Source organism: Ixodes scapularis, unplaced genomic scaffold, assembly GCF_016920785.2.
Source record: "Ixodes scapularis isolate PalLabHiFi unplaced genomic scaffold, ASM1692078v2 PGA_scaffold4__175_contigs__length_147842914, whole genome shotgun sequence".
Taxonomy (NCBI): Eukaryota; Metazoa; Arthropoda; class Arachnida; order Ixodida; family Ixodidae; genus Ixodes; species Ixodes scapularis.
The window spans coordinates 41422141-41445921 of record NW_024609879.1 but is presented as its reverse complement, the minus strand read 5'-3'; the positions used below and the strand labels follow the sequence as shown (position 1 = coordinate 41445921).

At 45.4% G+C, this 23781-nt stretch overlaps 1 protein-coding gene across 1 annotated transcript in view; it reads right to left on the bottom strand.

The window, feature by feature from the left end:
* Positions 1–23781, bottom strand: part of LOC121047347 (carnitine O-acetyltransferase) — a gene marked incomplete at its 3' end in the record, with an annotated part of 39752 nt that overhangs the window by 4368 nt on the left and 11603 nt on the right. The window contains exons 5-8 of the mRNA XM_042293553.1: positions 19354–19526; positions 16853–16953; positions 2880–3002; positions 1554–1676 (exon numbers count right to left, since the gene is read on the bottom strand). Coding sequence (XP_042149487.1) covers positions 1554–1676; positions 2880–3002; positions 16853–16953; positions 19354–19526 — 520 coding nt within the window. The remainder of the gene's footprint in view (positions 1–1553; positions 1677–2879; positions 3003–16852; positions 16954–19353; positions 19527–23781) is intronic.

The window sequence follows — 23781 nt, the reverse complement described above, 5'->3', positions numbered from 1 at the left end:
CGGACTATTCCTTAACCTGAAAGAAACACGTAGACAAGGCCGGAACTCTCCAAGGCGTAAAATCACCAACGTCACAACGAGTAGAGAATTCTGAATGTTGAACATCTCTTTGGGCTTCACATTTTTTCTGGTTTTCCGATGGTTGGTGATGTAGCGATGTATGCAAAATGTTTTAACAATGAGTAAAATACCACTTTATATTCACCCATTTGTAACTTTTTCATCATTCAAAAACATCATATATAATGTATATAAAATGTCGAGAGGTCCAAGGTTTTGTGACAAAGCAAATAAAACTGCCACCTCTTGATGAGAGGCTGCGGCATCGCAGTGATAGCACTACAACCGATTTTGATGCAGCGAAGCCTGTTGTAAACAGTCACAAACGACATAAAAATAGATTTAGTGCGCCCGGTTGTATTCAAACGAAGGTTTGAAAGCCAGCACCTATAGGTAAGGTGCCGTATTTTCGGGGTACAACTTCATTCTAGTTATGAAGCACTTTTTTGTTATTATTTATTTTTATTTCGATTTATTGTTCGTTAGTTTCATTTTTCGGCGTAGAAAAAAGGATCGGTGCTTATCAAGGATTATGTTGAAAAAAGCGGAACTCGAGCATGAGATTTCCCAATCACTTGGGAACATGCCCGTGATCCGAACACGTCCCGCTAGCCGTACGAAAAGGAAACAAGATAAAGGGTGTGATTCCGAAGAAACCAACCATATCCTTGATGTGTTTCCGAAAACAGACATTGTAAAACCCATTATTTCAGCGGCCACTATTTTCGCGGATCAGTCACAGAGGACATATTCCCAGCGATTAAGTTTCGCCATTTCCAGATGCCTGCAAAGAAACTCTTAAAGACCGGAATTTTTGCTTGCTCCTAAAGTCCGCAAGTTTTTCAATTTGCGAAATTAGAATAAATTAAGGGCACGCGAACATTAAGGACTAGCACACGAATCGTAGATTCCCAAACTTCGCAGGAAGAAATGACTACCTACTGTTTTATTCAATGTTAAGGCGGAACGCAGCCCAAACTGAGGCTGTTCCTATTTTTCGCAACGGTAGCCCTTAACGTGTTCTCTTATGTTATCGGTAGCGGGATATATTCGGATACCAAGCCCGTTCTCTAGAAGTTAGGGAATCTTATGCTCCCGTTCTTCAACGGAATTATCGATAAACACACATCATTACCTCGACACAAAAAAAGAAATAATTTATTTGAAAAACGCTAAATTGAAAAAAAAACACCCCAAATGGGGGAAAAAAAATGAACGCCGTCAATGTGTAGCCAAAATTTCAGAGCACAACGCATTACGCGCATGATGTTCAATACCCGAGTCCGTGGTAAAAGCTGGGAAACGTGGTCGAAGAAACATGACAGGGGAAAAGAATGTCTTAACTGAGACGTTCTTTTCCCCTGTCCTTTTTCTTCGACCAAGTTTTTCAGTTTTTAAATAGTCTCGGGTATTCTACATCATAATAAACTTCCGCCAGCTCGCCTGCGCACTCACTGTTTTTGCATTACGCGCGCAAGGCATTGTCTTCTTACCTGAAGGCCGCCAGTTGAACGGCCATCTGCGTGTAGCCGTCCGGACTGATGTTGCACGACTGGATGAACTTTTTTCCATAGTTGGAAAATTGATAGAAGAGCCTTTCAGTACCGCCAGTATATCTGTGGTGTTAACCGTCATTATTATTAATTACAGCATCCTAAATCAGTATCCTCAGCTAGTTACCCTTCATGCTCTCTTTCTTTTAAAGTAGCATTTTACACGAACTGCTGTTGAAGAACAATATGGCTCCCGTCTCTGACAAATGTAGAGAGGTGAAATCAGGACGAGGCAGCATAAGAAATATAAAAATCAAATTTCACTCCGTAATGACAGAAACCTGACTAGGTCTTTTCTGGACCTCGCCATATACATGGCGTGCACGTGACATCAGTACACCCTTTTTTCTGGTGACCAGAAGTGCATCGTTAATGCAGCGGAAGCTCGCGCCCTTCCTTCCTAGTATCTCGACAAGTAATGTCAGTGAACGTCATGTATATCTACGACCTACTTGCAGACTCCTGTGTGCATGCAATAAATTACGACAAGTAGTACTCCAGTCGTATATAGCTATACCACAGGATGGCCAGTTTTTCGTGCCTTGTAAGACAGATGAAAAAAATTAGCGCCTGTATTTAGACAAGTCATCACTTCAGGAAATGTGCAATTGGGTAGTGCATTTTACCTTGAGAAGTTCGAAGACCGTAACTCTCTTTCTGTTAGAAATGACACTAAAACACTTCCCCGGTGAATGGCGGACGTGATCTCAGACACAAATTTACTATCAATGTAATTTCGGCGGCATCTCCTGAAAGCCGCACCTACCAGACAACAAAGGGCGTCGTCTGCTCGCTTCCGTTATTGAGAAATAACAAACAACAATTTCTTGCTTTGACTGTCAAGTTGATTAGTCTCATTTTTTTTTAGAAACCGAGAACCACTAGATGAAGAAGTTCAAATTGTAAAAAAAAATCAAAATCCAGCTGCACATTTGGTGAAGGTTAGAGCTTTCTGTGCGCTGAAGCCGATGTTTAAATTTTGTTTTACAGCGTAACGAACATTGTCGCCACCGTATGCATTAATTGTGGGATCTTCAGGATGTTTGAGATATAAAAAATCCGTATTAATGCCCCTATTGTGTTGTTGCGAAAATGAAGTTACAATGCTCAAAAAGCAAATGTATATTTAAAATAGTTTTCGTTTTATTCGTCACATTTTAGTAAGTGTTCCTGCAGTATTTATGGCACGTCGACAGTTAGACCGTCTATATATACATTGCTTTCCGCATTGTGATATTCGATTGGTCTTGCAGCTTGTATACTGACCTTGCATGGGACGATTTTGCTTTTTCTATGTCGTGTAAGGTATCAGGCCCAAGAACGAATTCCAGCTTCTGAGGAGCACCTTCCTCGCCGTCCTTAGATGCTTCGAAGCTCCCTGCCTTCTGGCTGCAATATTCGGCATTTATGTTAATTACATACTTTTAGTATATGTGCAGATATAGACAATCAAATAGCGAGTGCTTCACCTACAGTGGCAACCGACATGTCTATATATGTATATATGAATATTCATTAAAATATATATGAAGAAGTTTTTGAAATCTCAGCTTACTCAGCTTTCTAATCGTACATACTGAGTTGGTTAAATGTATTTCTTATTTATTTATCTGGCCGAATGCTCGAGAGTCGTAAAATCAAACAGGAACACGAGACGCGTGAGCCAAGCAAAGTTCCTGCAGCTTCTTTCACGCGTTAAACCAAGATTCACTTGTAAAAACGCACCAGTAAACTCGCGAAGATCAACATGACCCAAAATGTTTGCTTCCCTTGTAAAAAGAAAAAAGAAAAACGTTGAGGGGTTGCCAGGCGAAACGCTTTTTTAGTCAATCTTCCGTCAAAATTCTGCGAGTGAAAAGGCGCTTGGTTGTTTCAGTAGGCGTGTTCGTGGATGAGGAAGTAGAAATTGGTGACGTGCTGGTCAGGTGGTACACATTCCTCGGACGTCTATCGCGATTTGGTTTCACCGTGTCAATCTGCCACTAGAGGAGGGAATGACGTAGATGTGCTTCCGCTCGATAAGTAAGCCAATCCTGCCTTTTGTGGCTTGATCGCGTTGGTTCATTTGTATGCGCGTTATAAATGCAGTCACAAGGTTCAGAGGAAACAAAACACAAAAAAAAGAAAACAATGCAGTAAGTCATTTTTGACTTCTCGGGGACTCTGCTGAAGCTTAGAGGAAACTTCTATTTAATTGTGAGAAAAGAACGTTAGATTATCGCGATGCAACAGAAGCGGGTGAACTTGTGTAGAGTCTTGAACGAGGTCACTTGATGTGGCAGAAGGAACCGCTGCAGCGGAAGAATTGCAAAAAATGCCTGACATACTGCAGTCTGTGTGCATGTCCCCGTGTATTTTCTTTTGAAGACAACGCGCATGAGGAAATCTTGGGAAGAACTTGTAGTCGGGCTAGTTTTTGAACATCTATAGGTTGAACAAGATATTTTGTACGCGATAATAATGAACTACTCTCTCTATAGCGATTGCTTTCGTCTTTTTGCTCAAACTTAGTCAAAAGAGCGAAGCGCTGCGTTACCAATTTGGGAAACAACGATATTCCACTCTGTGAAGGTGGACGACCAGCGAATCTGTTTAGCACACGACAAAGACGTGACACAGAATTTCCAGCAAATGTACGAACAGATTTATTGTCTTGATCGGTGGTCACCGTGACGAAAGATACGCATACACATGTCGCGGCCAATCGCCGCTCCCAAGATCAGGAGGAAACGAGACACGTGCGGCAGGACCGCCACCTGGAGGAAGTAAAGTAAACTAGGTACGTAAGCGCTGGGAATGACGACAAAGAGAGGGCGGTCAGCTTCCTACCTCTACCCGTTCCCTCATCCTCTCCTGTGCCGCTAAATTTTCCTGCTAATTTATGAGGGGAAATGTTTCCGCTGAACTCGGCGGGGAAATTTGGGTGACGTCATATGAAATGGTGACGTCATTTTCAACTCTAAATTTGGCGGGAAATTGATATGGTGTTGAGGTAACGTGACGTCAATTTTACCCGCTAAATTTAGCTCAAAATATTCCTCCTCAAATATAGCTGAAAAAGTTTCCCGCTAAATTTGCTTGGGACATTTTTTATTTCAGCTAGAAAATTTTTCCTGATAAATTTAGCGGTCAAAAAGGAGTTTTTGTTGACGCACACGAAACTTCCACGGAACCCTAACCATAAACAGCTTCGCTGTAAAACCGAGTAATGAACGGCACTCCTGGAATAAAATATCGTAGTGGTTCAGATTCGATTGTGCTCATTTTTAGTCGTTTTCCATAGGTCCTTAGAAGTAGTACATAGAACAATCACACCCTATTCAATTGAAGTAGCCCAAATGCCTTTCCCTTTTTTTATTGCACGGTTCCCTACTTGTGGCCTAAAGACTAGCACAGTATTTTCAAGTTTGCCGCCTTGGTGGTTCAGAGGCAAAGCGCTGGCCTACGTACCCCGAAGTGTCGGTTTCGAATAGCCGAGATGCCCGCAATCTGACGGACCCTTATTGCACAGAAGGTGCGGCGCAACTGAGTTATCGTTCGTACGTCGAAAGGTTCTCGGGTGGACGAAATTATTCTTCAGTCCCCCGCCGGGGCGTGACGGTCGTTTGGTTTGGCACGTTAAAACCCTTAAAATTTGTTTTAATTTTCGAGTGTGTGATAAGTTGATTACGCCGCACCCTTTAAAGTGTTAGAGAAGCATGCCTCATAGTTCGGGTGCTTCATTATAACACCTTGTTCTTGGGCTGTGTGATCACTCCACCTTTTTCGAAATGTGCTCAAAATTACACCACCATCTTACGGTATTTTGCCACACGGATAAGGGGTGTTAGCTACGGGACAAGCCCAAAATATTATTGATGGTGTTAAAATATTTAGCGTATATATGATTAGGCAGCGCAAGAAATCTCTGCAGCTAATTAAACAATACTAAACATGTATTGACAGGGCGATCGTCCTGTTCGTGGATCTTCTTTCTCTCACGCACTAAAACAATCACGCACTATACATAACGCAGCACCCGCAACGATTCACGTCGCATTAACTTTTCGTGTTTCGATTAGCCGGTGATACGAACCAGACGAAGGCACCTTGACGATATACATTCGGCGCTCTTTGAATGCCTGCATCCGACGGTGCCTCCAGTGGGAGACAATGTGACGTGGAGTACTTTAGTCAAGGCCATTGTAGCCCAGGCGCAGGAGCGGCTTCTTCGTTCCGGAAGGCTTAGCGGAGGGGGAAACGCGGTCTACATAAGCGTCCTGATGTGACAAGGAATATAGTGACGTACGTGTATTTTATCATGAAACTCGTACGTGCGATGCGTTACGAACGGAGATTCACTACATCGCCACTACTCTTTTGATTTGTTTTTCTGAGAGCCTATATTATAGAATATTTTAGAACAGGGCAATAGGGGAATAGGGTTTCACTTTTATTTTTTTCTCAGTTTAAAATGACGTTTTCTGATGATTTTTGCGTGTCGACTAATACGGTGCTCAGTGATGTTTTTTAGTTTCTTTTTTTTTCGTAATCATCGAGAACATGGACGATCTTGTTTGGATATTGATATTTCCGAAGCTTCTGCAGAATGTACTGAGCCCGAGAACCCGTCAAGTCCCGTAGCACGACTTTTTTTCTTGGCTCCATCATCAGGTGTAATGGAAATAAACTAATAATATTATTATAAAGCTTTGAGTAGACGAACGATACCGTCTACGCCACTGCGCATGCGCCGAACGCTAGCCGCGTTTCGCGCTCTGCGTGCGCTATTTTAGCGTATGCTATTTTTTCGGAAATTGAGTGCGTACTCAATGAGTCTTTGCGCTCTTTCGAGTGCCATTCGTGATGCACGCCAAATTTGCTAATGCCATGACCCGCACAGACAGAAAAAGGCGGCTCCCAGGGCCTCGGCCCCTTTGGCAGCCGTCGTGAGCGCGGCGTCGGCGGCATTCTCGCTACTGCAGATTTTAAGACACGCCGACATTGAATTTCTACGGGAGGTGCACGTCATGACCGACTCGGAGGACCCAGCAAGAATGGCAGCGATCGCCGGCCACTTGCTCCTCACGACCCGCGAACAATTCTCGGGGAACGTGCGTCGGGTATATGTACGAAGGTCAGTACACGATACCTCGATACCTGTCATGCCTAGGCGACGCAAGCGGACACGACCAGTCGGCCATTCTCGTCGCATTCTCATCGTTAAACTATCCTAAAAAGTTACTCTGAGACAAAACATTTACTTGTTTTAAATTGAGACGCTTCGTGCGTGAAATAAAAATTGTTAGCGTAACCTGGTGGCGTTACAAGCGCGAGATGCTCGGGATTTCACGTCGCAGTGGAAGAACGCTAATCTAAACCCTTCTTTCGTAGCATACGTTAAAGTAAGTGCTAACTTAAGCACCAGCGTCCGTCATAATTGCGTACCTTGTTTTAAAACCCCCTAACAATTAGCGCTTTGGCCAGCATTTCATTGAATGGGGGTACGTCGCATTACCAGTTTCAAAGCTAAAAACAAAGCGTGCTATTCGATTCAATCGTATATTCCCACACCGGCCAGATTGAGGAAGCAAACATGTGTCTCGCTGCAATGACAGCTCTGCACATCCGCTTTTCGCTGGGCGCGTATGCTTTGACCTCGACGCAAGCTAGCGTAAACACCGTGTTAGAGATATACCCGCTTCAAAACGTTAATAAAGCTGCTTTTGCCGCTGTTGAGGCACTCAAATAATGTCAATGAGGGAGCTGCATATAGGCGTCACTTATTGCACAAGTACCATGTTTTACATGGCGTGGCGCACTGAGAAAACATTGAAAAAGATTCGTTACACCCACGGAGAAGCATGGGAAACCGGACCCACGACAGGTTGCCATTAGCCTCATATGGAGGAGACGTCTTGGGGCGTCAATTTCCACCAAGGCACGGAAAGAACTTTATGTGGTGCTACGCCGCGGGCAGTGACGACATTTGTATAGACAATTGCAAGCATGGCGCCACAAGTGGTGCCCCATGCGTGCAAGCGCGTGCAACGCGCGGGTGAACGTAGCTTTGGCAAGCTCGTAATCGCACGGGCGTGCCTGCTCGAGCAGAGACATGGCGGCGGCCAGTCGCCCAGCTTGCAATCGTCTATATACCAGTATCCTACACTGTTCGGCGGGGCCAACAACAACACAGAAACCTAGCCATCTTGTTGGTCCCGCCCCCGAACAGTGTAGGATACTCGTATATACAAATGTCGTCACTGCCCGCGGCGTAGCACCAGATAAAGTTCTCTTTTTCAATGTTTTCTCAGTGCTCCACGCCATGTAAAACATGGTACTTGTGCAATACGTGTTGCTTATATGCAGCTTAATCAATGACATTATTTGAGTGCCTCAGTAGCGGCAAAAGCAGCTTTATTAACGCTTTGAAGCGGGTATATTGCCGCGCGCCAAGTAGGCAGCGCGGCCGTAGCCTAACGGTTATCGCCTTTGCCTCCCACGCGAAGGGCCAGGGTTCGATTCCTGGCCGCGGCTACGCATTTTGTTGACACTGTAATGGGATGTTCTGGTGAATTAGAGAACCGCCTAGCTGATTCGAGTTTAGAATGTTCTACGCGTCGAACCTTCTACGTCGAATGCTCCAGAATCCAACGCGTGTACAAAAGCGGCTCCGCGTGGCAAGCCGGAGTCAGTTTTCGCCCCAGCGTTCGCCTCTGCTGCTTCGCCGACCTCGATGCCTGCGACGCTCTGTTATTATCATTTGTACCTTTTTATTTTGGCACAAGTTCGCCACATTAAACGTTTATTTCTTCCTGTTCATTTCTTGTTTATTGGTCACCAACCGTGACAATATCTCTAACGCGGTGTTTATGCCAGCTTGCGTCGAGGTCAAAGCATGCGCGCCCAGCGAAAAGCGGATATGGAGAGCTGTCATTGCAGCGAGACACATGTGTGCTTCCTCAATCTGGCCGGTCGCGACGCGGTTGGAATAAGCTGAAATAAGCTCGCGCGCCGATAAGGCTACATCTGGTCGGTCCCGTTGCAGCGTTCGGTGTGCTGGGTGTCCTCCAGTGCTGTACACGTTAATCCAAAAAAGAAACGAAAGATTTTTCCTCGTTCCTTCTGATTTTTTAAACGTGTTCCCGTTATAAGTTTCATATGTGAAAAAGGAACTTCTTCCTGTTACAGTTACAAAAATGGAACGTATCGTTGCATATACGTCACATTTGCATTTTGTTGATTACCACATTTCGCTGGATCCACGAAAGTTGTCTTTTTTATCTACCTCATCGTTAACCCTATTCATGTTTGTGGTAGGCGATTGAGACGAGCCATTTGTTATGTTACGACACATTGCACGGGCGTTTTGCATCAAGCTCACACGTTTCAATCGATCGAAGTCCCTTGCTGAACTTAACAACAGTTGCTTCTCATTGTTGTCGTCCGCAAACGAGAGTGAAGAAGTAGTGGGGATTTTGGGAAGGTAGTTTTAAACAATCTTAGTTCTTCCTGAAGTTTGGATTTCTTGTTCAGTTTCAAGGTGGCGGACAAGGGGAGAAGGAAGAAAGGTTACTTTTTGTGCATTTCTTAATTGAACAACATTCGGGATACACGGGTATGTTCCATATGTGGTAAGCTTTTCTTTTGTTGTAATTGTGGGTCTCTTTGTAGAAGTTCAGTGATGGTTGTAGTCGGCCTTAGATTACCGAGTGGAAGGGGATTCGTGGAAGCAAAGAAACTATCTGAGTTTTGCTTTTTGTATTGCAGTCTCGGACACTGAGAAAAAAATCGATGTCCACTTGTTCTCCTGGACTTTACTGTTACAAAGCGAGGACCACACAAAATAAGCCCCGAGATAACTAACCAAAACGTTAATAAGATCCTGCGCTACCTGAAAGATGATGGTTTTATACTTTTAGAATTTTCCTCGGAAATAAAATAAAAATTATCCCACTGGACGGAAAAAGCGAACTGCGTTCCTTTTTCCGTTCCAGTAAATATGTCAGGAGTTTCTGTTCCAGTTCCACCGTTGCAAAAAGAAACGGTGGCGTTCCTTCGTTCTTCCTAAAAAAAACGCTTCACTGGAATATCCGTTCGGTACAACACTGGTCCTCACCTAAATACAAGGTGTTTTAACGAAAGGTTGTATAAATGCTTAAAAATTGCATGGCCCATGTTGTGTTTCTAAGACCATGGAGTACTCGCAGCCGTTACGAATAAACCTTTAGTACATATAGAACAACTATTTACAATCAGGGTGATTCCGGTATCGGCAGACGGCAGCGTTCGGCTGGCTCGCTGGCTCACGTCGGTCGCTCGAGCTCGCTTCTTCCTCGTCGTTCCGTGTGTCTACTTCTGGACACAACACTCCCTCAGACTAATCACAGTCCGTACCGAGACACCGGCTTGCGTGCTCTCGAGGGGTATCGGCGTTCCGCACTTTCAGACGTTGTTCGGGCACCCGGAGAAGGGACAGTTGCTTTTAAATCTGGTTTCCCACGTTCCGCTGATGTACTTTCCTCCGGTTCGGGATTGAACAGAGTATCTGACTCGGATTCCCCGGTGCCTGCAACTTGGCTTGGTCGGCGAAGAAGTTGGTTGACGTGTCGTTTCCAAACTCCGTTGGGCACCTTGACCTTGTAGTGCGCTCTCCCAAGACACTTCAGAATCGTGCCTGGAATCCAACTTCTCTTTGCCTTTCGGTAGTCTCGCACCAAAACCCCGTCTCCCTCTTCAAACTTCCTTTTCGGTTCTTTCCGAGCTTGAAACTCCGATAACTTCTCTGGGTGAAGTAGATCCAATCTCGTTCTAAATCTCCGCTTGAACAACAGTTCTGATGGTGCGAAACCAGTGGATGTGTGTGGTGTGCAACGATAAGCCATCAGAACTCGGGAAAGCTTCGTTTGTAATGACCCTTCGGTCTGTTTCCGCAGTCCTTGCTTGAGCACTTGTACTGCTCGTTCGGCTGCACCATTCGTTGCGGGATGAAACGGAGCACAAAACTTGTGTTGGATTCCATTTCCCCTCAAAAATTCTTCGAAAACCTCAGAATGAAAGGGTGGTCCATTGTCCGAGACAATAGTTCGCGGTAGTCCATGCAGTGCGAACAACTTCCGCAAAGCTTCCACGACTTTCTCCGCAATCGTGCTCGACATTATTTCCACTTCTAGCCACTTAGAAAAGGCGTCGGTGACAACTAGAAACCTTTCCCCTAGGAACGGGCCAGCAAAATCAATATGCAGTCTTTCCCAGGGTTGTTCGGGTGTCGGCCAGTGGAAATACTCTTGAACTGGTTGGTTCCGAAACTTCTGACACAGAGAACACTCTTCGACTGTTCTGACAATGTCATTGTCTATGTTGGGCCACCAAGCATGCAGTCTTGCCAGACTCTTCATGCGCACAATGCCGTCATGTACCGCATGAAGCTCGTGCAGTACTCTTTCTCGGCATGCCTCTGGAATAACAACTCTTCGGCCCCACAATAAGCATTCTTCCTCCACCGTAAGTTCCAACTTCCTCTTGAAGTATACTTCCATATCTGGACTTACGTTCTCAGGCCATCCGGTTTGAGTGAATTTCAGTGCCTTGGTGTACAGTTGGTCTTTCTCTCCTGCCTCCTGCAGGGTCTTCGTGTCTACTGGACACAGGTCTAGCTGTCCCATGTAAAAACTTGTGGCATAGTCGTTCACCTTTTCTTCTTGTCCATCAATTGGCAGGCGAGATAGGGCATCGGCGTTGAGATTGTCTTCTGATTTCTTGCAGACCATTGTATATTGGTATGCTGACAAAAGCATTGCCCAACGTTGCAATCTTGCAGCTGCTATTGTTGGAATGCCTTTCTTGGGTCCAAGGATGGTTGCCAACGGCTTGTTGTCGGTTACCAAGATGAAGTTACGTCCATATATGTAGTCATGGAATCTCTTCACTCCAAAGACGATCGCTAGAGCTTCCTTCTCCAGTTGAGCATAATTTTCCTCTGCTCGAGCAAGTGTCCTGGATGCATAAGCAATAGGACGCTCTGTCTTGTCCGGATACACGTGCGCTAACACGGCTCCAACTCCTACTGGGGAAGCGTCGCAAGACAAAATCAGTGGTAGCTCTGGATCACAGTGAGCCAACACTGGGGCTCTGCTCAAGATTCCCTTGAGTTCCTGAAATCTCCTGTCGCACTCTGGTGACCAGTTCCACGGCATGTCTTCATGCAGCAGAAGCGTGAGCGGCTTTAGAATCGTAGACAACTTGGGCACGAAACGTCCGTAGTAGTTTACAAGTCCCAAGAACGATCGTAGCTCGCTCACATTCTTGGGAACCGGTGCTTCCTGTACAGCCTGGACCTTTTTCCTCATTGTGCTTATTCCAGAACCGCTAACTGTATGTCCCAGGTAGTCCACCTTGTCTTTCATGAACAGGCACTTCTTTTTCGCTAGCCGAAGTCCTCGATCCTTCATGCGCGTTAGTACTTCGTGCAGTCTCTCTAAGTGCGTTGTATCGTCCTCTGCGGTTACCAAAACGTCGTCCAGGAACACGCAGACACCTGGAATCCCTCCCAATAGTATCTCCATTTGTTTCTGGAAGATAGCAGGGGCGGAGGCGATCCCATAAGGTAGACGCTTGTATCTGTAGAGTCCCTTATGCGTGTGTATGGTGACGTACTGGCGAGACTTCTCATTCAACACCAGTTGCTCGTAGGCGTGTCTTAAATCCAACTTAGTGAACTGCCCACCGTTCAAAGTCGTGAACAAGTCACTGGCTGTTGGCAGAGTGTACTGGTCCACTTCAAGTTGTGGATTTACCGTGAGCTTGTAGTCGCCACTGATCCGGACCTCTTTTTCTCCTTTTGGAATGTTGACTGTAGGCGTTGCCCATTCACTGTAGTTTATTGGCTCGATGACGTCTCTTTTTACCATGTCATCTAACTGTGTTTCGATCAGATGCTGGAGTGCATAGGGAACTTTCCGGCTTTTCATGAACTTTGGTTGGGCGTCTGGCTTCAGCTGCAGATTGACTTCAACTCCTTTGAAGCACCCTAGTTCCTCTTTGAAAAGTTCTTGACACTCGGCCAGGATGCCTTCTAAGCAATGCGCATCTTTCACAGTATTCACCTGGAGTGCTGGCATCCATGTCTCGTCCAGGACTTGTATCCAATTTCTTCCCAACAGTGGTGGCACCTCTGCATTAATCACGACTAGTGGCAGCGTCCAGGTCTTCTGATTGCTTGTGACCTGGACATCCGCAGTACCACAGACGTTCAAGCTTTGTCCTGAGCAAGTGCGAAGCTTGGTCCTGAAAGGCTCCAGCGTGCGAATCTTCAGTTTTCCTTGCAGCCGCTTTGGAATCACTGTCTCCGTAGCTCCGGTGTCCACCTCCATCTCCAGAGTCACTTCATTAATAAAGACGCTTTTCTTGAGGGGTGGTACAGTCAGTATTTCCGCGTTTGTTCGCAGGACTAAATATTCGTCCGCTCTCTCTTCCTTTTTCAACTGTTGCACCGCTCCTTTTCCTTTCTTGGCTGGTCCCTTGCGTTTGCCTTTTTCACGCTGATTTGGCGTTTTCCCTCTTTGTTGCACGCTGCTGTTTTTGCAGGCTTTCCGCAGGTGACCCTTTTGTCCACATGCGTCACAGTCGTAGCCCTTGTAGCGGCAATCTTGAGGAGTGTGGTTGGTTTTGAGACAACGCCAGCAGGCAGCGCTTGTACTTGCTAGTTGTTTCACCTCGTCTTCAGCGGTGGCGCGCGCATCCTTGAGAATTTTCATTTGATCCTCAGCCGCTTCCAATCCCGCTACTAATTCCACAGCTCGTGTCAGAGTCAGATTTTCAATTGTCAGGCACTGCTTCTGGGCCATCGTGTGATTGAGACCACAAACAAATCGGTCGCGCAGTTGCTCCTCGAGTTTGTCTCCAAATTGACAGGTCTCCGCCAGCCGTCTTAGTTCTGCCAAATACGTGGTTGAAGGTTCACCTGATCTTTGATCCCGCTTTCCAAATTTGAAGCGCTCGGCTATCACTAACCGCTTAGGCGAGTAGAATCGACTTAGGAGTTGTACGAGCTCTTCATAAGTCCTCTTGCTCGGTTGCTCAGGAGACGAAAGATCCCGAAGTCTGGAGTAAGTTTTCTGTCCGATGGCAGTGATCAAAACAGAAACTTTCATCCGATTGGTCTTGATGTTTTCTTTTTGCAACTCGAAATACTCTTGAAGGCGTTCCTCGTACTCGTCCCAGCTTGTTCCTTCCTCATAAGGTCCAATCGAACGCGATAGGTCGTCCATGATGCACAGTACCTGGTTCGGTCGATTCTTGCCCTGGTAGATCAGGTCTAGGTTGATTCCTCGTCGCCACTTTGTTGTGTTTCTAAGACCATGGAGTACTCGCAGCCGTTACGAATAAACCTTTAGTACATATAGAACAACTATTTACAATCAGGGTGATTCCGGTATCGGCAGACGGCAGCGTTCGGCTGGCTCGCTGGCTCACGTCGGTCGCTCGAGCTCGCTTCTTCCTCGTCGTTCCGTGTGTCTACTTCTGGACACAACAGCCCACAAAAGAAAAAGTATTGTTTTCCGGAAAATATTTTAAGCCAACTTAAAGATATATCGAAAAAATACCAAGTAGCTTAATATTTCACTAAAATTTCCTAATCAAAGTTTCAATTTGCGATCACAAACTAATGGTTTCAATGAGGAACATCATCAAATAACACAAAATCAACTAATTTTAGAAAAATAAAAGACAAGGGCAGCATTGTACAGCGTTCCAAAAAAAAAACTCAATATGGAAATGTTTCTATATTTCGTTTCATTATCGCCGTGCATTGTAGTGCCTGCAGTCCTTCGGCCGGGGTGGCGGAGTCGCGAAGCCACCGCCTCGCCTCCCCGTAGAATGGAGGGAAGTATAAGGAAAAGGTGTTCAGAGTCTCGGCCAGCGGACAGAGAAAAGGAAACAAAACGCGCCTCAAAATTGTCAGCGATGTCGTCTGCCTTTCCTTTGTCCTTGTCGCGCTGTTTTAAACTAAGATGATCAACAATCAACTAGCCCTAACATACATTTCAGCAAGTCAAATGTTGACGTTTTTGTGTATTTTTTTTTAACACCGAAAGTTTTTTTTTTTTTTTTAATATCCTAATGATTCGATTTTAAGGTTTTCGATGATGATTAGCAAGTTTCTAATTGATATAGTATGCTTATCTTTATATTTAAAACGTTGACTAGTAAATATTAGCTAGTTATTTACCAAGGTCGTTTTTTTTTTGTTCTTGAAATTTGTAATATCCACATTGGCTCGCAGTTTGTCTAAAGAAAGAGTTTTATTTTTCTCTTTACCTCAACAGGTGGAGAAAAGTAGGAGACCATCAAGTTCAACCAAATAGCTTAATACAATCTAATCTGCTCATTCACATTAAACAGCGCGCCTACAGCGCAAACTCTTTCCCAAGCGGCGGGGAGAGCCGGTGTCGAGGAAACGCCCAAGCATCAAGTTGGTCATACTGTCGCGTTGCGCCGTATGGGACGCCTGCCGCCGACGCACCGCTACACCGAATCGGCCTAGACATCAGAAACAGATGCCTCTGCTGTCTTGAGGGGTTTTCACTACAGTAGATGGCGGCATCTTCATCTTGCGATTTAAAAAGAAAAACACCGATGGCGTGCGCGTTCAGCCGTTCCAACTACATAAAGCTATCAGGGCCAAAGCAATTGAATTTTTGTGCAGTTAAATGTCTCGCTTATAAAGCGTTTCAGATTAAGTATAGACGCAGCCTAGGCTACGAGCGAATTGGACCAATCAAGCAGTATGGAAAGCACACGTCAGTGCGTCTTCTTTGTTTCTGATTGGTGTTAGCGATGTTAGAACACGCACATATAAAAAGCGAACACCAGGATGGTGCGCTTTGGAAGTTGTCTGACTGGTTCATTCAGCTCGTATTGGCAAAAAAAGGTATTTGGCAATGCGATTACATTATTAAGCGGAGGCTACAGCCTCAGAAGAAGAATTATAACGGGGAACACCGGCGAGACAGAGCCGGCGGCACCGGCAGCCAGAAACTCGCCGGCGGCACACCACGTGACCTTTGGTACCCAAACATGAAACGCCGGACGTTGGCAGTTTACTTTGACGCCTTCCCGCAAGACACCGCAGAATCATTCGCCGGCGTCCCGTCACCCACGTTTTCGGATCCTCCATTTTCCCCGTGGTATTTTCCCAACCGCTTGGATCGACTCGAGTATTGGCTGCTTAAGTGACCTCAGATCAATGTAGTTCTGTCGCTCATCTTTTCTCACTGACCTCAACTTCCATTTAAAGGGTAGCAACACAGTTTGGCGCCCGCTCGCCCGGCCGTTTGGAGCTCGGGCGTGAAAACCTCCGGAAGGCTGCAGGTGCTTGCCAGACAACTTCCACCGGCAAGGTGTGCGCCTGCCGAAAGCTTACCAGGCAAACACTACTGCCCTTTTTTCGGCAAAAGTAATTTGCCGACGGTTTGCCATCCGAATTTGACGTCAAACGACTATATTTCAGCAGTGTCATTGGTTTAATCTTTTTGGCGGTTTTCGTATCAGTTTCGAGATTCAATAGTTGAACCCAATATATACTTTTACAATCATATATTTCCTTTCATCTGAAATTCAAGTGCAGTGGAAAGTGAGAAGACACAAACGCAAGTACAAACCTCCTAACCAAAAATGCAGGGTCACGGCGCCTCCCATGTGCTTGGTTGGCTCAGCCGGTGACAGCATGCATGTCGAAATACGACGAGCGTCGTGATGATGCACTTTTGCCTCTCATTGATTGATTGACTCCATCGAATCGGAGAGGTGATTGAGGTCGGACTTGCGCGAAAAGGAGTATGTACCTAGAAACATCCGTTTCCAAATATTCCGATACTCTCGGTGAATATGCGTAGTTATTCCGTGGGCTGGATGCTCAAACTAATTATTAAATAGTTTCTTTCTGGAACAATAATTTACGAATAGGCGTAATCATAACGGCAAAGAATTGAATGCGGAGAGCAAGTCGTCCGCTTCTTGTGCAGAGGTAGCGGTGACGTCACAACGACGCCAATAGCTGGTTGGCTTAGAATTAGAATATAGTGGGTAGCCCTCGGCGCTAGATGCCTTCAGGTCTACCCACTATTTTTTTTTCATTCAACCAATAAGAGCTCGGCGTTCTGACATCATTGAAACCCATGAGTAAGAAACATACGGCACTTGCACTCTCCTTAGGAATCTTGAAAGAAGCATTCGCTCTCAGCTGAATTCAAACTCACGCGTAATGATAGCAGTGATTCGTGACTCCAGCCATCGCAGAGCCGTCGAAGGCTGTGTGATCGTAGAGAAGTGCAGACCCTCCGTCTTCCCCGACAATCACCTGGATCGTGAGGCGAATAAAAAAACTCTCTGAAGATTGTTTCATAGACCATGGTGCCGCTATGTACTGTGAGTTGCATTAACAATTAAGAATGTGAATATAAAACTAGAAGTAATGAGAAAATATGTTCCAGCGTTCACCTCAAGCTTAAAGGGACCATGAAGGCAGTTTCGAAGTTTTATTCGATGATTGAAATGGATGGCAGGCACGTCTCAGATACTGTTGACCAAGTTCTAGCCCGAACAGAAGTTTGGGTGCCGCACCAATCGAGCAAACAGGCGCGGTAATAATAGCGCCGGGAACGATGTCTGAGACCCCACCGAGGCGGCGGCAGAAAAGTGAACTAAAGTGCGCCGAAGCGTGACGACAACGGGCACCTCGTCTGGCGATTGGTTCAAACGATAGACGCGCTCTTGGTTTCGAATTCGGTGGTGAGATGTGATGAAAAATTTTTATTTCAACGTTGGATAATCTTTTGAAGTTGTAGTTGGGAATTCATAGGTTTCATACCGTGTATAAAAGCATAATCTGAAGCGATCCCTCCGTTTGTCACTGGTGGAACGCCTCCCGCACTGCTACCTCGGGCGCGTAAAAAGCATCGAGAAACCATGGACAAAAAAAGAAAAAGGTACGAGCGCCGGGGGCGGCGGACTTTTGGTTTTGGTTTCGTGCGTCGTCTCGTGTTCGCTTTGCGAACTGGTGTCTCACCAATCATGCCGCGTTTATGTGCAGTAGTAGGTTGCGCTAAAGGTCGGCTAAAAACGTGTGGTCGATCGGGCGACGTTAGTTTGCATAAACTGCCGACCGATGCAGCAATGCGCAGCATTTGGTTGCGCGCCGTCGTCTTGCGTAGAGTTGTGGTCAGCGGTGTCAGGATTTGTTTGTTGCATTTCCGACCAGAAGACTTTGAGCAGCACCTTCACGTCAGCCGGAGTCTGGGTAAAAGTGGGGAGGGGAGTCGCTCTGGAGGCGGCGACCGCGGAGTTGGTGTTAGGTCTAGGGCGCCCTTGTAAAGCGCCAATCCAGAGTTCTGCGTCCTTAGCAGCATCTCCCATTCAGTCGGCGTGAGGTCGCTGAACGGGAGCTCAAACTCGTTTGCGAGCGCGGCGTTGTCGTCCATTTCTTCCAGGTTTCCTTCACAGACCGCCGTGCACTAAAGCGAACCACGGGAACCACACTGAGTGTGCACTAAATCCTACCGATGCCGACAGTGCTCCCTGACGTCACTTCTCTTTCCAGAGGCGAAAAAGGGAAGAAATCGGAATGTTTGTTTCGGTTTCGCAAATTTATTTGCAGGTACAGAAATAAGAGTCACAACGTCCTAGAAAAAATTGTGTGGCATCCCAGGACCCCAATGCTTCCGAAAACACCTTCTTTTTAGAAAAGAATTAAATTGCCTTCATGGTCCCTTTAAAGTCTCAGCAGGACAGAAGAAGGGATCAGTAATAAGGCATCGCCCTGGCCATGTTTTTATTTTTTTCTAAGATGTCTGGTATTTTAGTCGCCGACAGTGTGTGAACGACAATCCGAGTCTCAACGCCTGGCCTCCAGGACGTCTTCATTGACTTCCGCCGTGCTTTGATGTCGCGCGATCACGGTGTGCACGAGATGCCGGAGCGAAGCGTTGCCGAAGGTAGCAGGCCCCCTCTGGACGCTCGACAACTGAAGATCCCCCCTACCATTTTTATCTTGTCAGGGACTACAGTAAGTGCCAAGTTTTCGTAGCCAATCTGCAGCAAATTTAGGACGATATGTACGCAGGTCGACTAGGGAATGTATTTTGTTACTATGATAGAGCGATTTATGTATGCACTTGAACATTACATCTCTAGATTTCTTGCCTAATTTACTACCGCTCTATTGTTAACTGATAGTTCGTGATGCATTCCGAAACACTGTTTCCTCTATTGCTTATCGAGACATGTAAAAATAACTTGGATCTTTGCTTGGCATTGGTCCACAACGGCCTTTATATTTCGGCAAAGGGCTCAACAATAAACAAAAAAATATTCAATGGCCAAGCCGCAGAAAACGCGCTTAAGGCAAAGAGTTTCGTTGATTAACGGAAGGCAAACGAAAAAGGCCTCATGTCGGTACTACGGAGGACACAGCTGGTTTTAACACTGGAAAGTGCTTCGGCGTCAGCCGCTCTCCTCTTACAGACTACGACACGGTGGCGTGGTCGCCAGCTGGAGGGCCGAGGCCACCCCATGCACGGCGCACTTCCACCTCAGCGCATGCGCGGTGCTCGAAATATTCAACAGACATTGGTCGCGTTTTGTAACTTATTATGTGCAGGATGGTACTTCGCGCCTATGAATGTTCCCATGCATTCCAGCGCAGTAGCGGCTTATGCTAGAGGGTATGTGTCTAGAGTATTCAACCCGTCTTGGTGCTTACCTGAACCGGCTTGTCCCACCATCGATTGGCTGCAGATTCGGCGTTCGGACCGCCCTTGTATACCTGCCGGGGCCAGGCCACCTCATAGGGATCCACGTCGTCCAGTCTGCCGTCAAGGCACACCACGAGTGAAGCCCTCTTGATCGCTTCCAAAGACGCTTCGTTCAGAGAATCTGCGTCCCAATGATCGGAAACCATTCTTTATTGTAGTACTGGGTTCCGCTTTGCGATTTTCAATTTATTTTTTTCGAATAAAAAGTCATTGCGTTATTTTTCGGTCTCAAGTTTTTAAGTCGCGAGTTGTGGTGCACTCTCATACTAGCGCGCTGTTTCCGTTAACAGGTTTCTTTTCTTTATAGTTAGTCTTACCATACGCCGGCCTTAAGCGGACGCCATACAAACGAGCCCTTATACTTCGCTTCACACTAAAAACGCTGAAAAATACATTTTTAATGACCTAGAGAAATCATAAATACAATTAAATACACTTTTCGCAACAAGTTTGTTGCTTAATTAAAAGCAACAAAAAATAAATAAAACGCAGAGGAAAATCAGAGGATAACCACGTTCTTTCATTGAGGAAAAACATTTTTTTGGGGGCGACAAAATTGCACCCTGAACGAAAACCCAACTAAGATAGCTTAATAAGGGGGAAGGAAAATTGGGAGATGGAAAGGGGGAGGGAGAAAACGCGAGGCACGGGAAGAACTACGATGATGGTTCGGTTTCGGTGTGGTGCCTCACAGTTTTGTCCTGTCCTTTTTCATCCCCTTTTCACTTTATCTTAGTTGGGATCTCGTTCAGAGTGCAATTTTTCTACATTAAATAAACGTTGTTGCCATCTGAAAGAAAGTGGTTGTCCTGTGCTTGCGCTCCGCGGCATTGATCAACAGATGAACAGCTGCTATTTAGTTCTTTGTGGTTGATTAACGAGTACATCGGGCGAAAGGGTGTGTAAAATAAACGATTAGTGTTTTCTTTCCCTCTTGAATTTGAGCAACAAACTGCGGAACAAGAGAAAGGTATTATAGCATGACATGTATCACTGTATATGGCATGGCGTCTTTCTGAGGCCGTTGAATTAACCAAGCTATCACTCTGTAAACATTTCGCTGTGCCACCAATGATGCTGGGCGTTATAAAGAGAAAAAGGTCAGACACACAGTCCCGGTCAACTGCAGATAAACACGATGAACACGATCACAACACGACTTAAACTACCTTGGCTACTTTGATGCTACTTGTACCAAGGCGTGGCTAGCGCGGCGGCACTACCACAATGACGGCGACACGCTAGGAGCGCGAATAGGCCCTTGCGCAGAGGACTACAGAAAAGAGGTATATTTCGTTGTCACACCATGCCACGAAGCATGCTAGCCATTGTTGCACCAAACTGGGAACGATACGCCTGCACAAAATTGTAACATCACATACAGTAGTCCCTATAAGCACTTTGTTCTTTCGAATTTAGGAAACTTGATGGACCGCTTTCATAAGCGTGCCTTTGTTCGATGCTACAGAATTTCTGCAAAATGACGAACGAAACCCTCAATGTCAGTGCAGACTTCAATCTCTTGCTTAGAATAAAGGGCAGTATTACGCTTGCAGAAAGAAAAATCTATGAAGTATGTGGTGTCACAATTTTGACACTGTTTAAATGCTTCGGCGTTTACTATAAACCATATAGCCGATCCTCGCATGGGCGCTCTAATATTGGGGTCGCGTGATGTGGCCGCCATCAGGTTGCTTCAACATCTCGCTCCGCTTTCCCCTACGAGCGTGGGCGGATACGTTGAATCCGAGTGGCCTTTCAGCACACGTTTTTGCCTTGCTTCGGAATGTTTCGTCGGGTATTTATATTTACTATTTAATTGTATCACATTATTATCTACACGTAGTTTTAAGTTATTACAGTCAGCTTACGTGGCGCACAGGAATAAAAGCCACCACTGATGAACATTGAGCATACAAATTACTCGAAAACAGCACTTTCACAGGAGGATTACTTTCGACAACTCAGGCTTGCTTACTGCAAGCGGCAGCACATTCATAGTAAAGCGCGAAGAATGATGCAAAAACCAGCAGCATAGGGAGCCACTCTGTGTTATTTCTGAAAGCATTTCCTTTTTTTTTTTTTAAATATATAACAGATCAAAAACCGCTCAATATAATTAAAGGGGGAGCTTCTGGAATAGAAAACCGACGAAATTTTAACGCGCATTTTCGCGGCTTGGCATTATAGTACGTAAGCATGAGGGAATTTCTTTGTTCATATTATTACGCCTTCATGTGTTGACGTTGGTAATCGTTTTTGCAATATAAACCTTTCCTTGATTGGTTTATTTACAAATTAAAAAAAAAAATACTTGTGGCGGTCAATCGGCCTACCAAGCCGCATATAAAAGACGACGACGTTACTCGTCGATGCGAGCCCAGCGGCACGAGAGAATAAACAGAACGTGTTCACCTAAGCTCGGAGTCGGTCGCACCATCTATTCCGTCCACGACATCGAACGCGCTACATACTAATACAGGGCCTCCGTCCAATGCCTGCAGTATTTCGTGTTTTAACAATATGCTGAAAAATCTAGTTTAATACAATAAATTTATTTAAATATAAAGGTTAGAACTTCCGACACAAAACACTGCCACAGACAACTTGGGAGTGCTTCGGAGCCGCAAAAGTTCACACCGAGAAAAAGCCGCCTCCATAAAATCATTTGTGCGCGTCGTTGTCGAGGCCGAATAGAGGTTTGCTTTTACTGGCTGGCGGCACCGAAATTCAAAAAGAGCATCTGTTTAAAAAATGAAGATATATGTACAGAAATCCATGAAGTGGCGCCTGGCGTTCGATATGAGCCATGCGTTCTGAGGTCTTTTTTCTTACGCCCTGTAATTTTACTTGGGGCAAAGCAAAATTTCAGCCTTAATTTGACGGGCTTGTCATTCATGGCATATTTTAAGTACGCAGTATACGCATGTCCGTATAACAAATAGTTTATTTCCTAAAACCAATGTTCTGCAATGCAGTTCTATAGAACCTTAGCGGGGTACATAATGTATGAAATGTCCTACTTGGTTTATGGCGAAGATGGAAATATTTTACAATTACTTTTTTTTTATCGGAAAGTGTCCGAAAATTTTTTTTAGGTAACTATATATTGTTTGCGTCAATATAGAAAACTCTCTACTTTGCGAAGTTCTCAAAAAGGTAACGTCTACGGGATCCAGGCAGTGATAAGTAAACTTTCAAGTTCATGAGTTCTTCACGATTTAGATTTGTTAATCAAGTTATGGACTTGCTTAATCACTAAGCAATTATGCACTAGTATTTTTCCTGGTTGTATTTGTTTCCAGCCAGTGTCATCAGACACGGTTATAGACGATGCTAGTCCTCCCTGTGAATCAGTTCAAAGGTCTCTTCGCCGAACCCAGCATTAACAAGAAACAAAACCTGATGCATCAAACGTGTTCCAAAAAATACCTGCGATGTGTGTACAAAACAACTTTGTGGTTCTAAATCTAGCCCGGTACCAATGTTCGCATTTTTTCCAGCCTAAAAGGAACACATTTTTATCATAAAATTAATCAAAAACGACATATTGCAGCAACACAGACGCGTACACTTTGAATCCGAAACCAATCAGGTTGAAGCAACCTAATGGTAGCGAATGCGTAACAGCTCTCTATCCACTGGTCAGGCAACTACTTTGATGTAAAGATCTCGAACATTGCTACCCTCCGACGTCTGCAGCCTTACGCAATGACTTGCACGTACCCTGGTATTAGTTGTCCTGCCATTGCGCAGTGGTTCCGACCTTCTCACAAATGGCAAAGTGACTTTCGAAACAGGGTCTCTTGCGTAAGAATAAAAACAACTCTGAGCCATCTACTCTATGAGGGTGGATGACCTGCGAATCTGTTTAGCACACCACGCAGGCGTAACGCAAAATTTTGAACAAAGCTACGAACATATGTATTGCCTAGATCGCTGGCCCTCATGAGGAAGGTGCGCACCCACATGTCCATGGCTATCGACGCCCCGAGGAGCCGGAGGAAACTAGGCACGCGCGACGGCACCGCCACCCAGGGGAAGGAAAGGAAACTAAGCACGCAAGCGCTATGAACGACGACAACTAGAAAGCGAGCGCTTCCCTCCTCGTCCTTTTTCCCGGTAATTTCCCCGCTATATTTAGCGGGAAAATTTCCCTGCGAAACATAGCTGGGAAATTGTTCCGCTAAATATTGCGGTGAACTTTTTCGACTAAACTTGCCTGGGAAGTTGTTTTAATGAGATTGACGGGAAAATATTTGCGCTAACTTTAGCGGAAAAAATTTCCCGCTACACTTTGCAGAGAATATTTTTCAGCTAATATAGACGGGCAAATTTTTGTGCTACATTTAACTGGGAAAATAGAGATTTTTTTG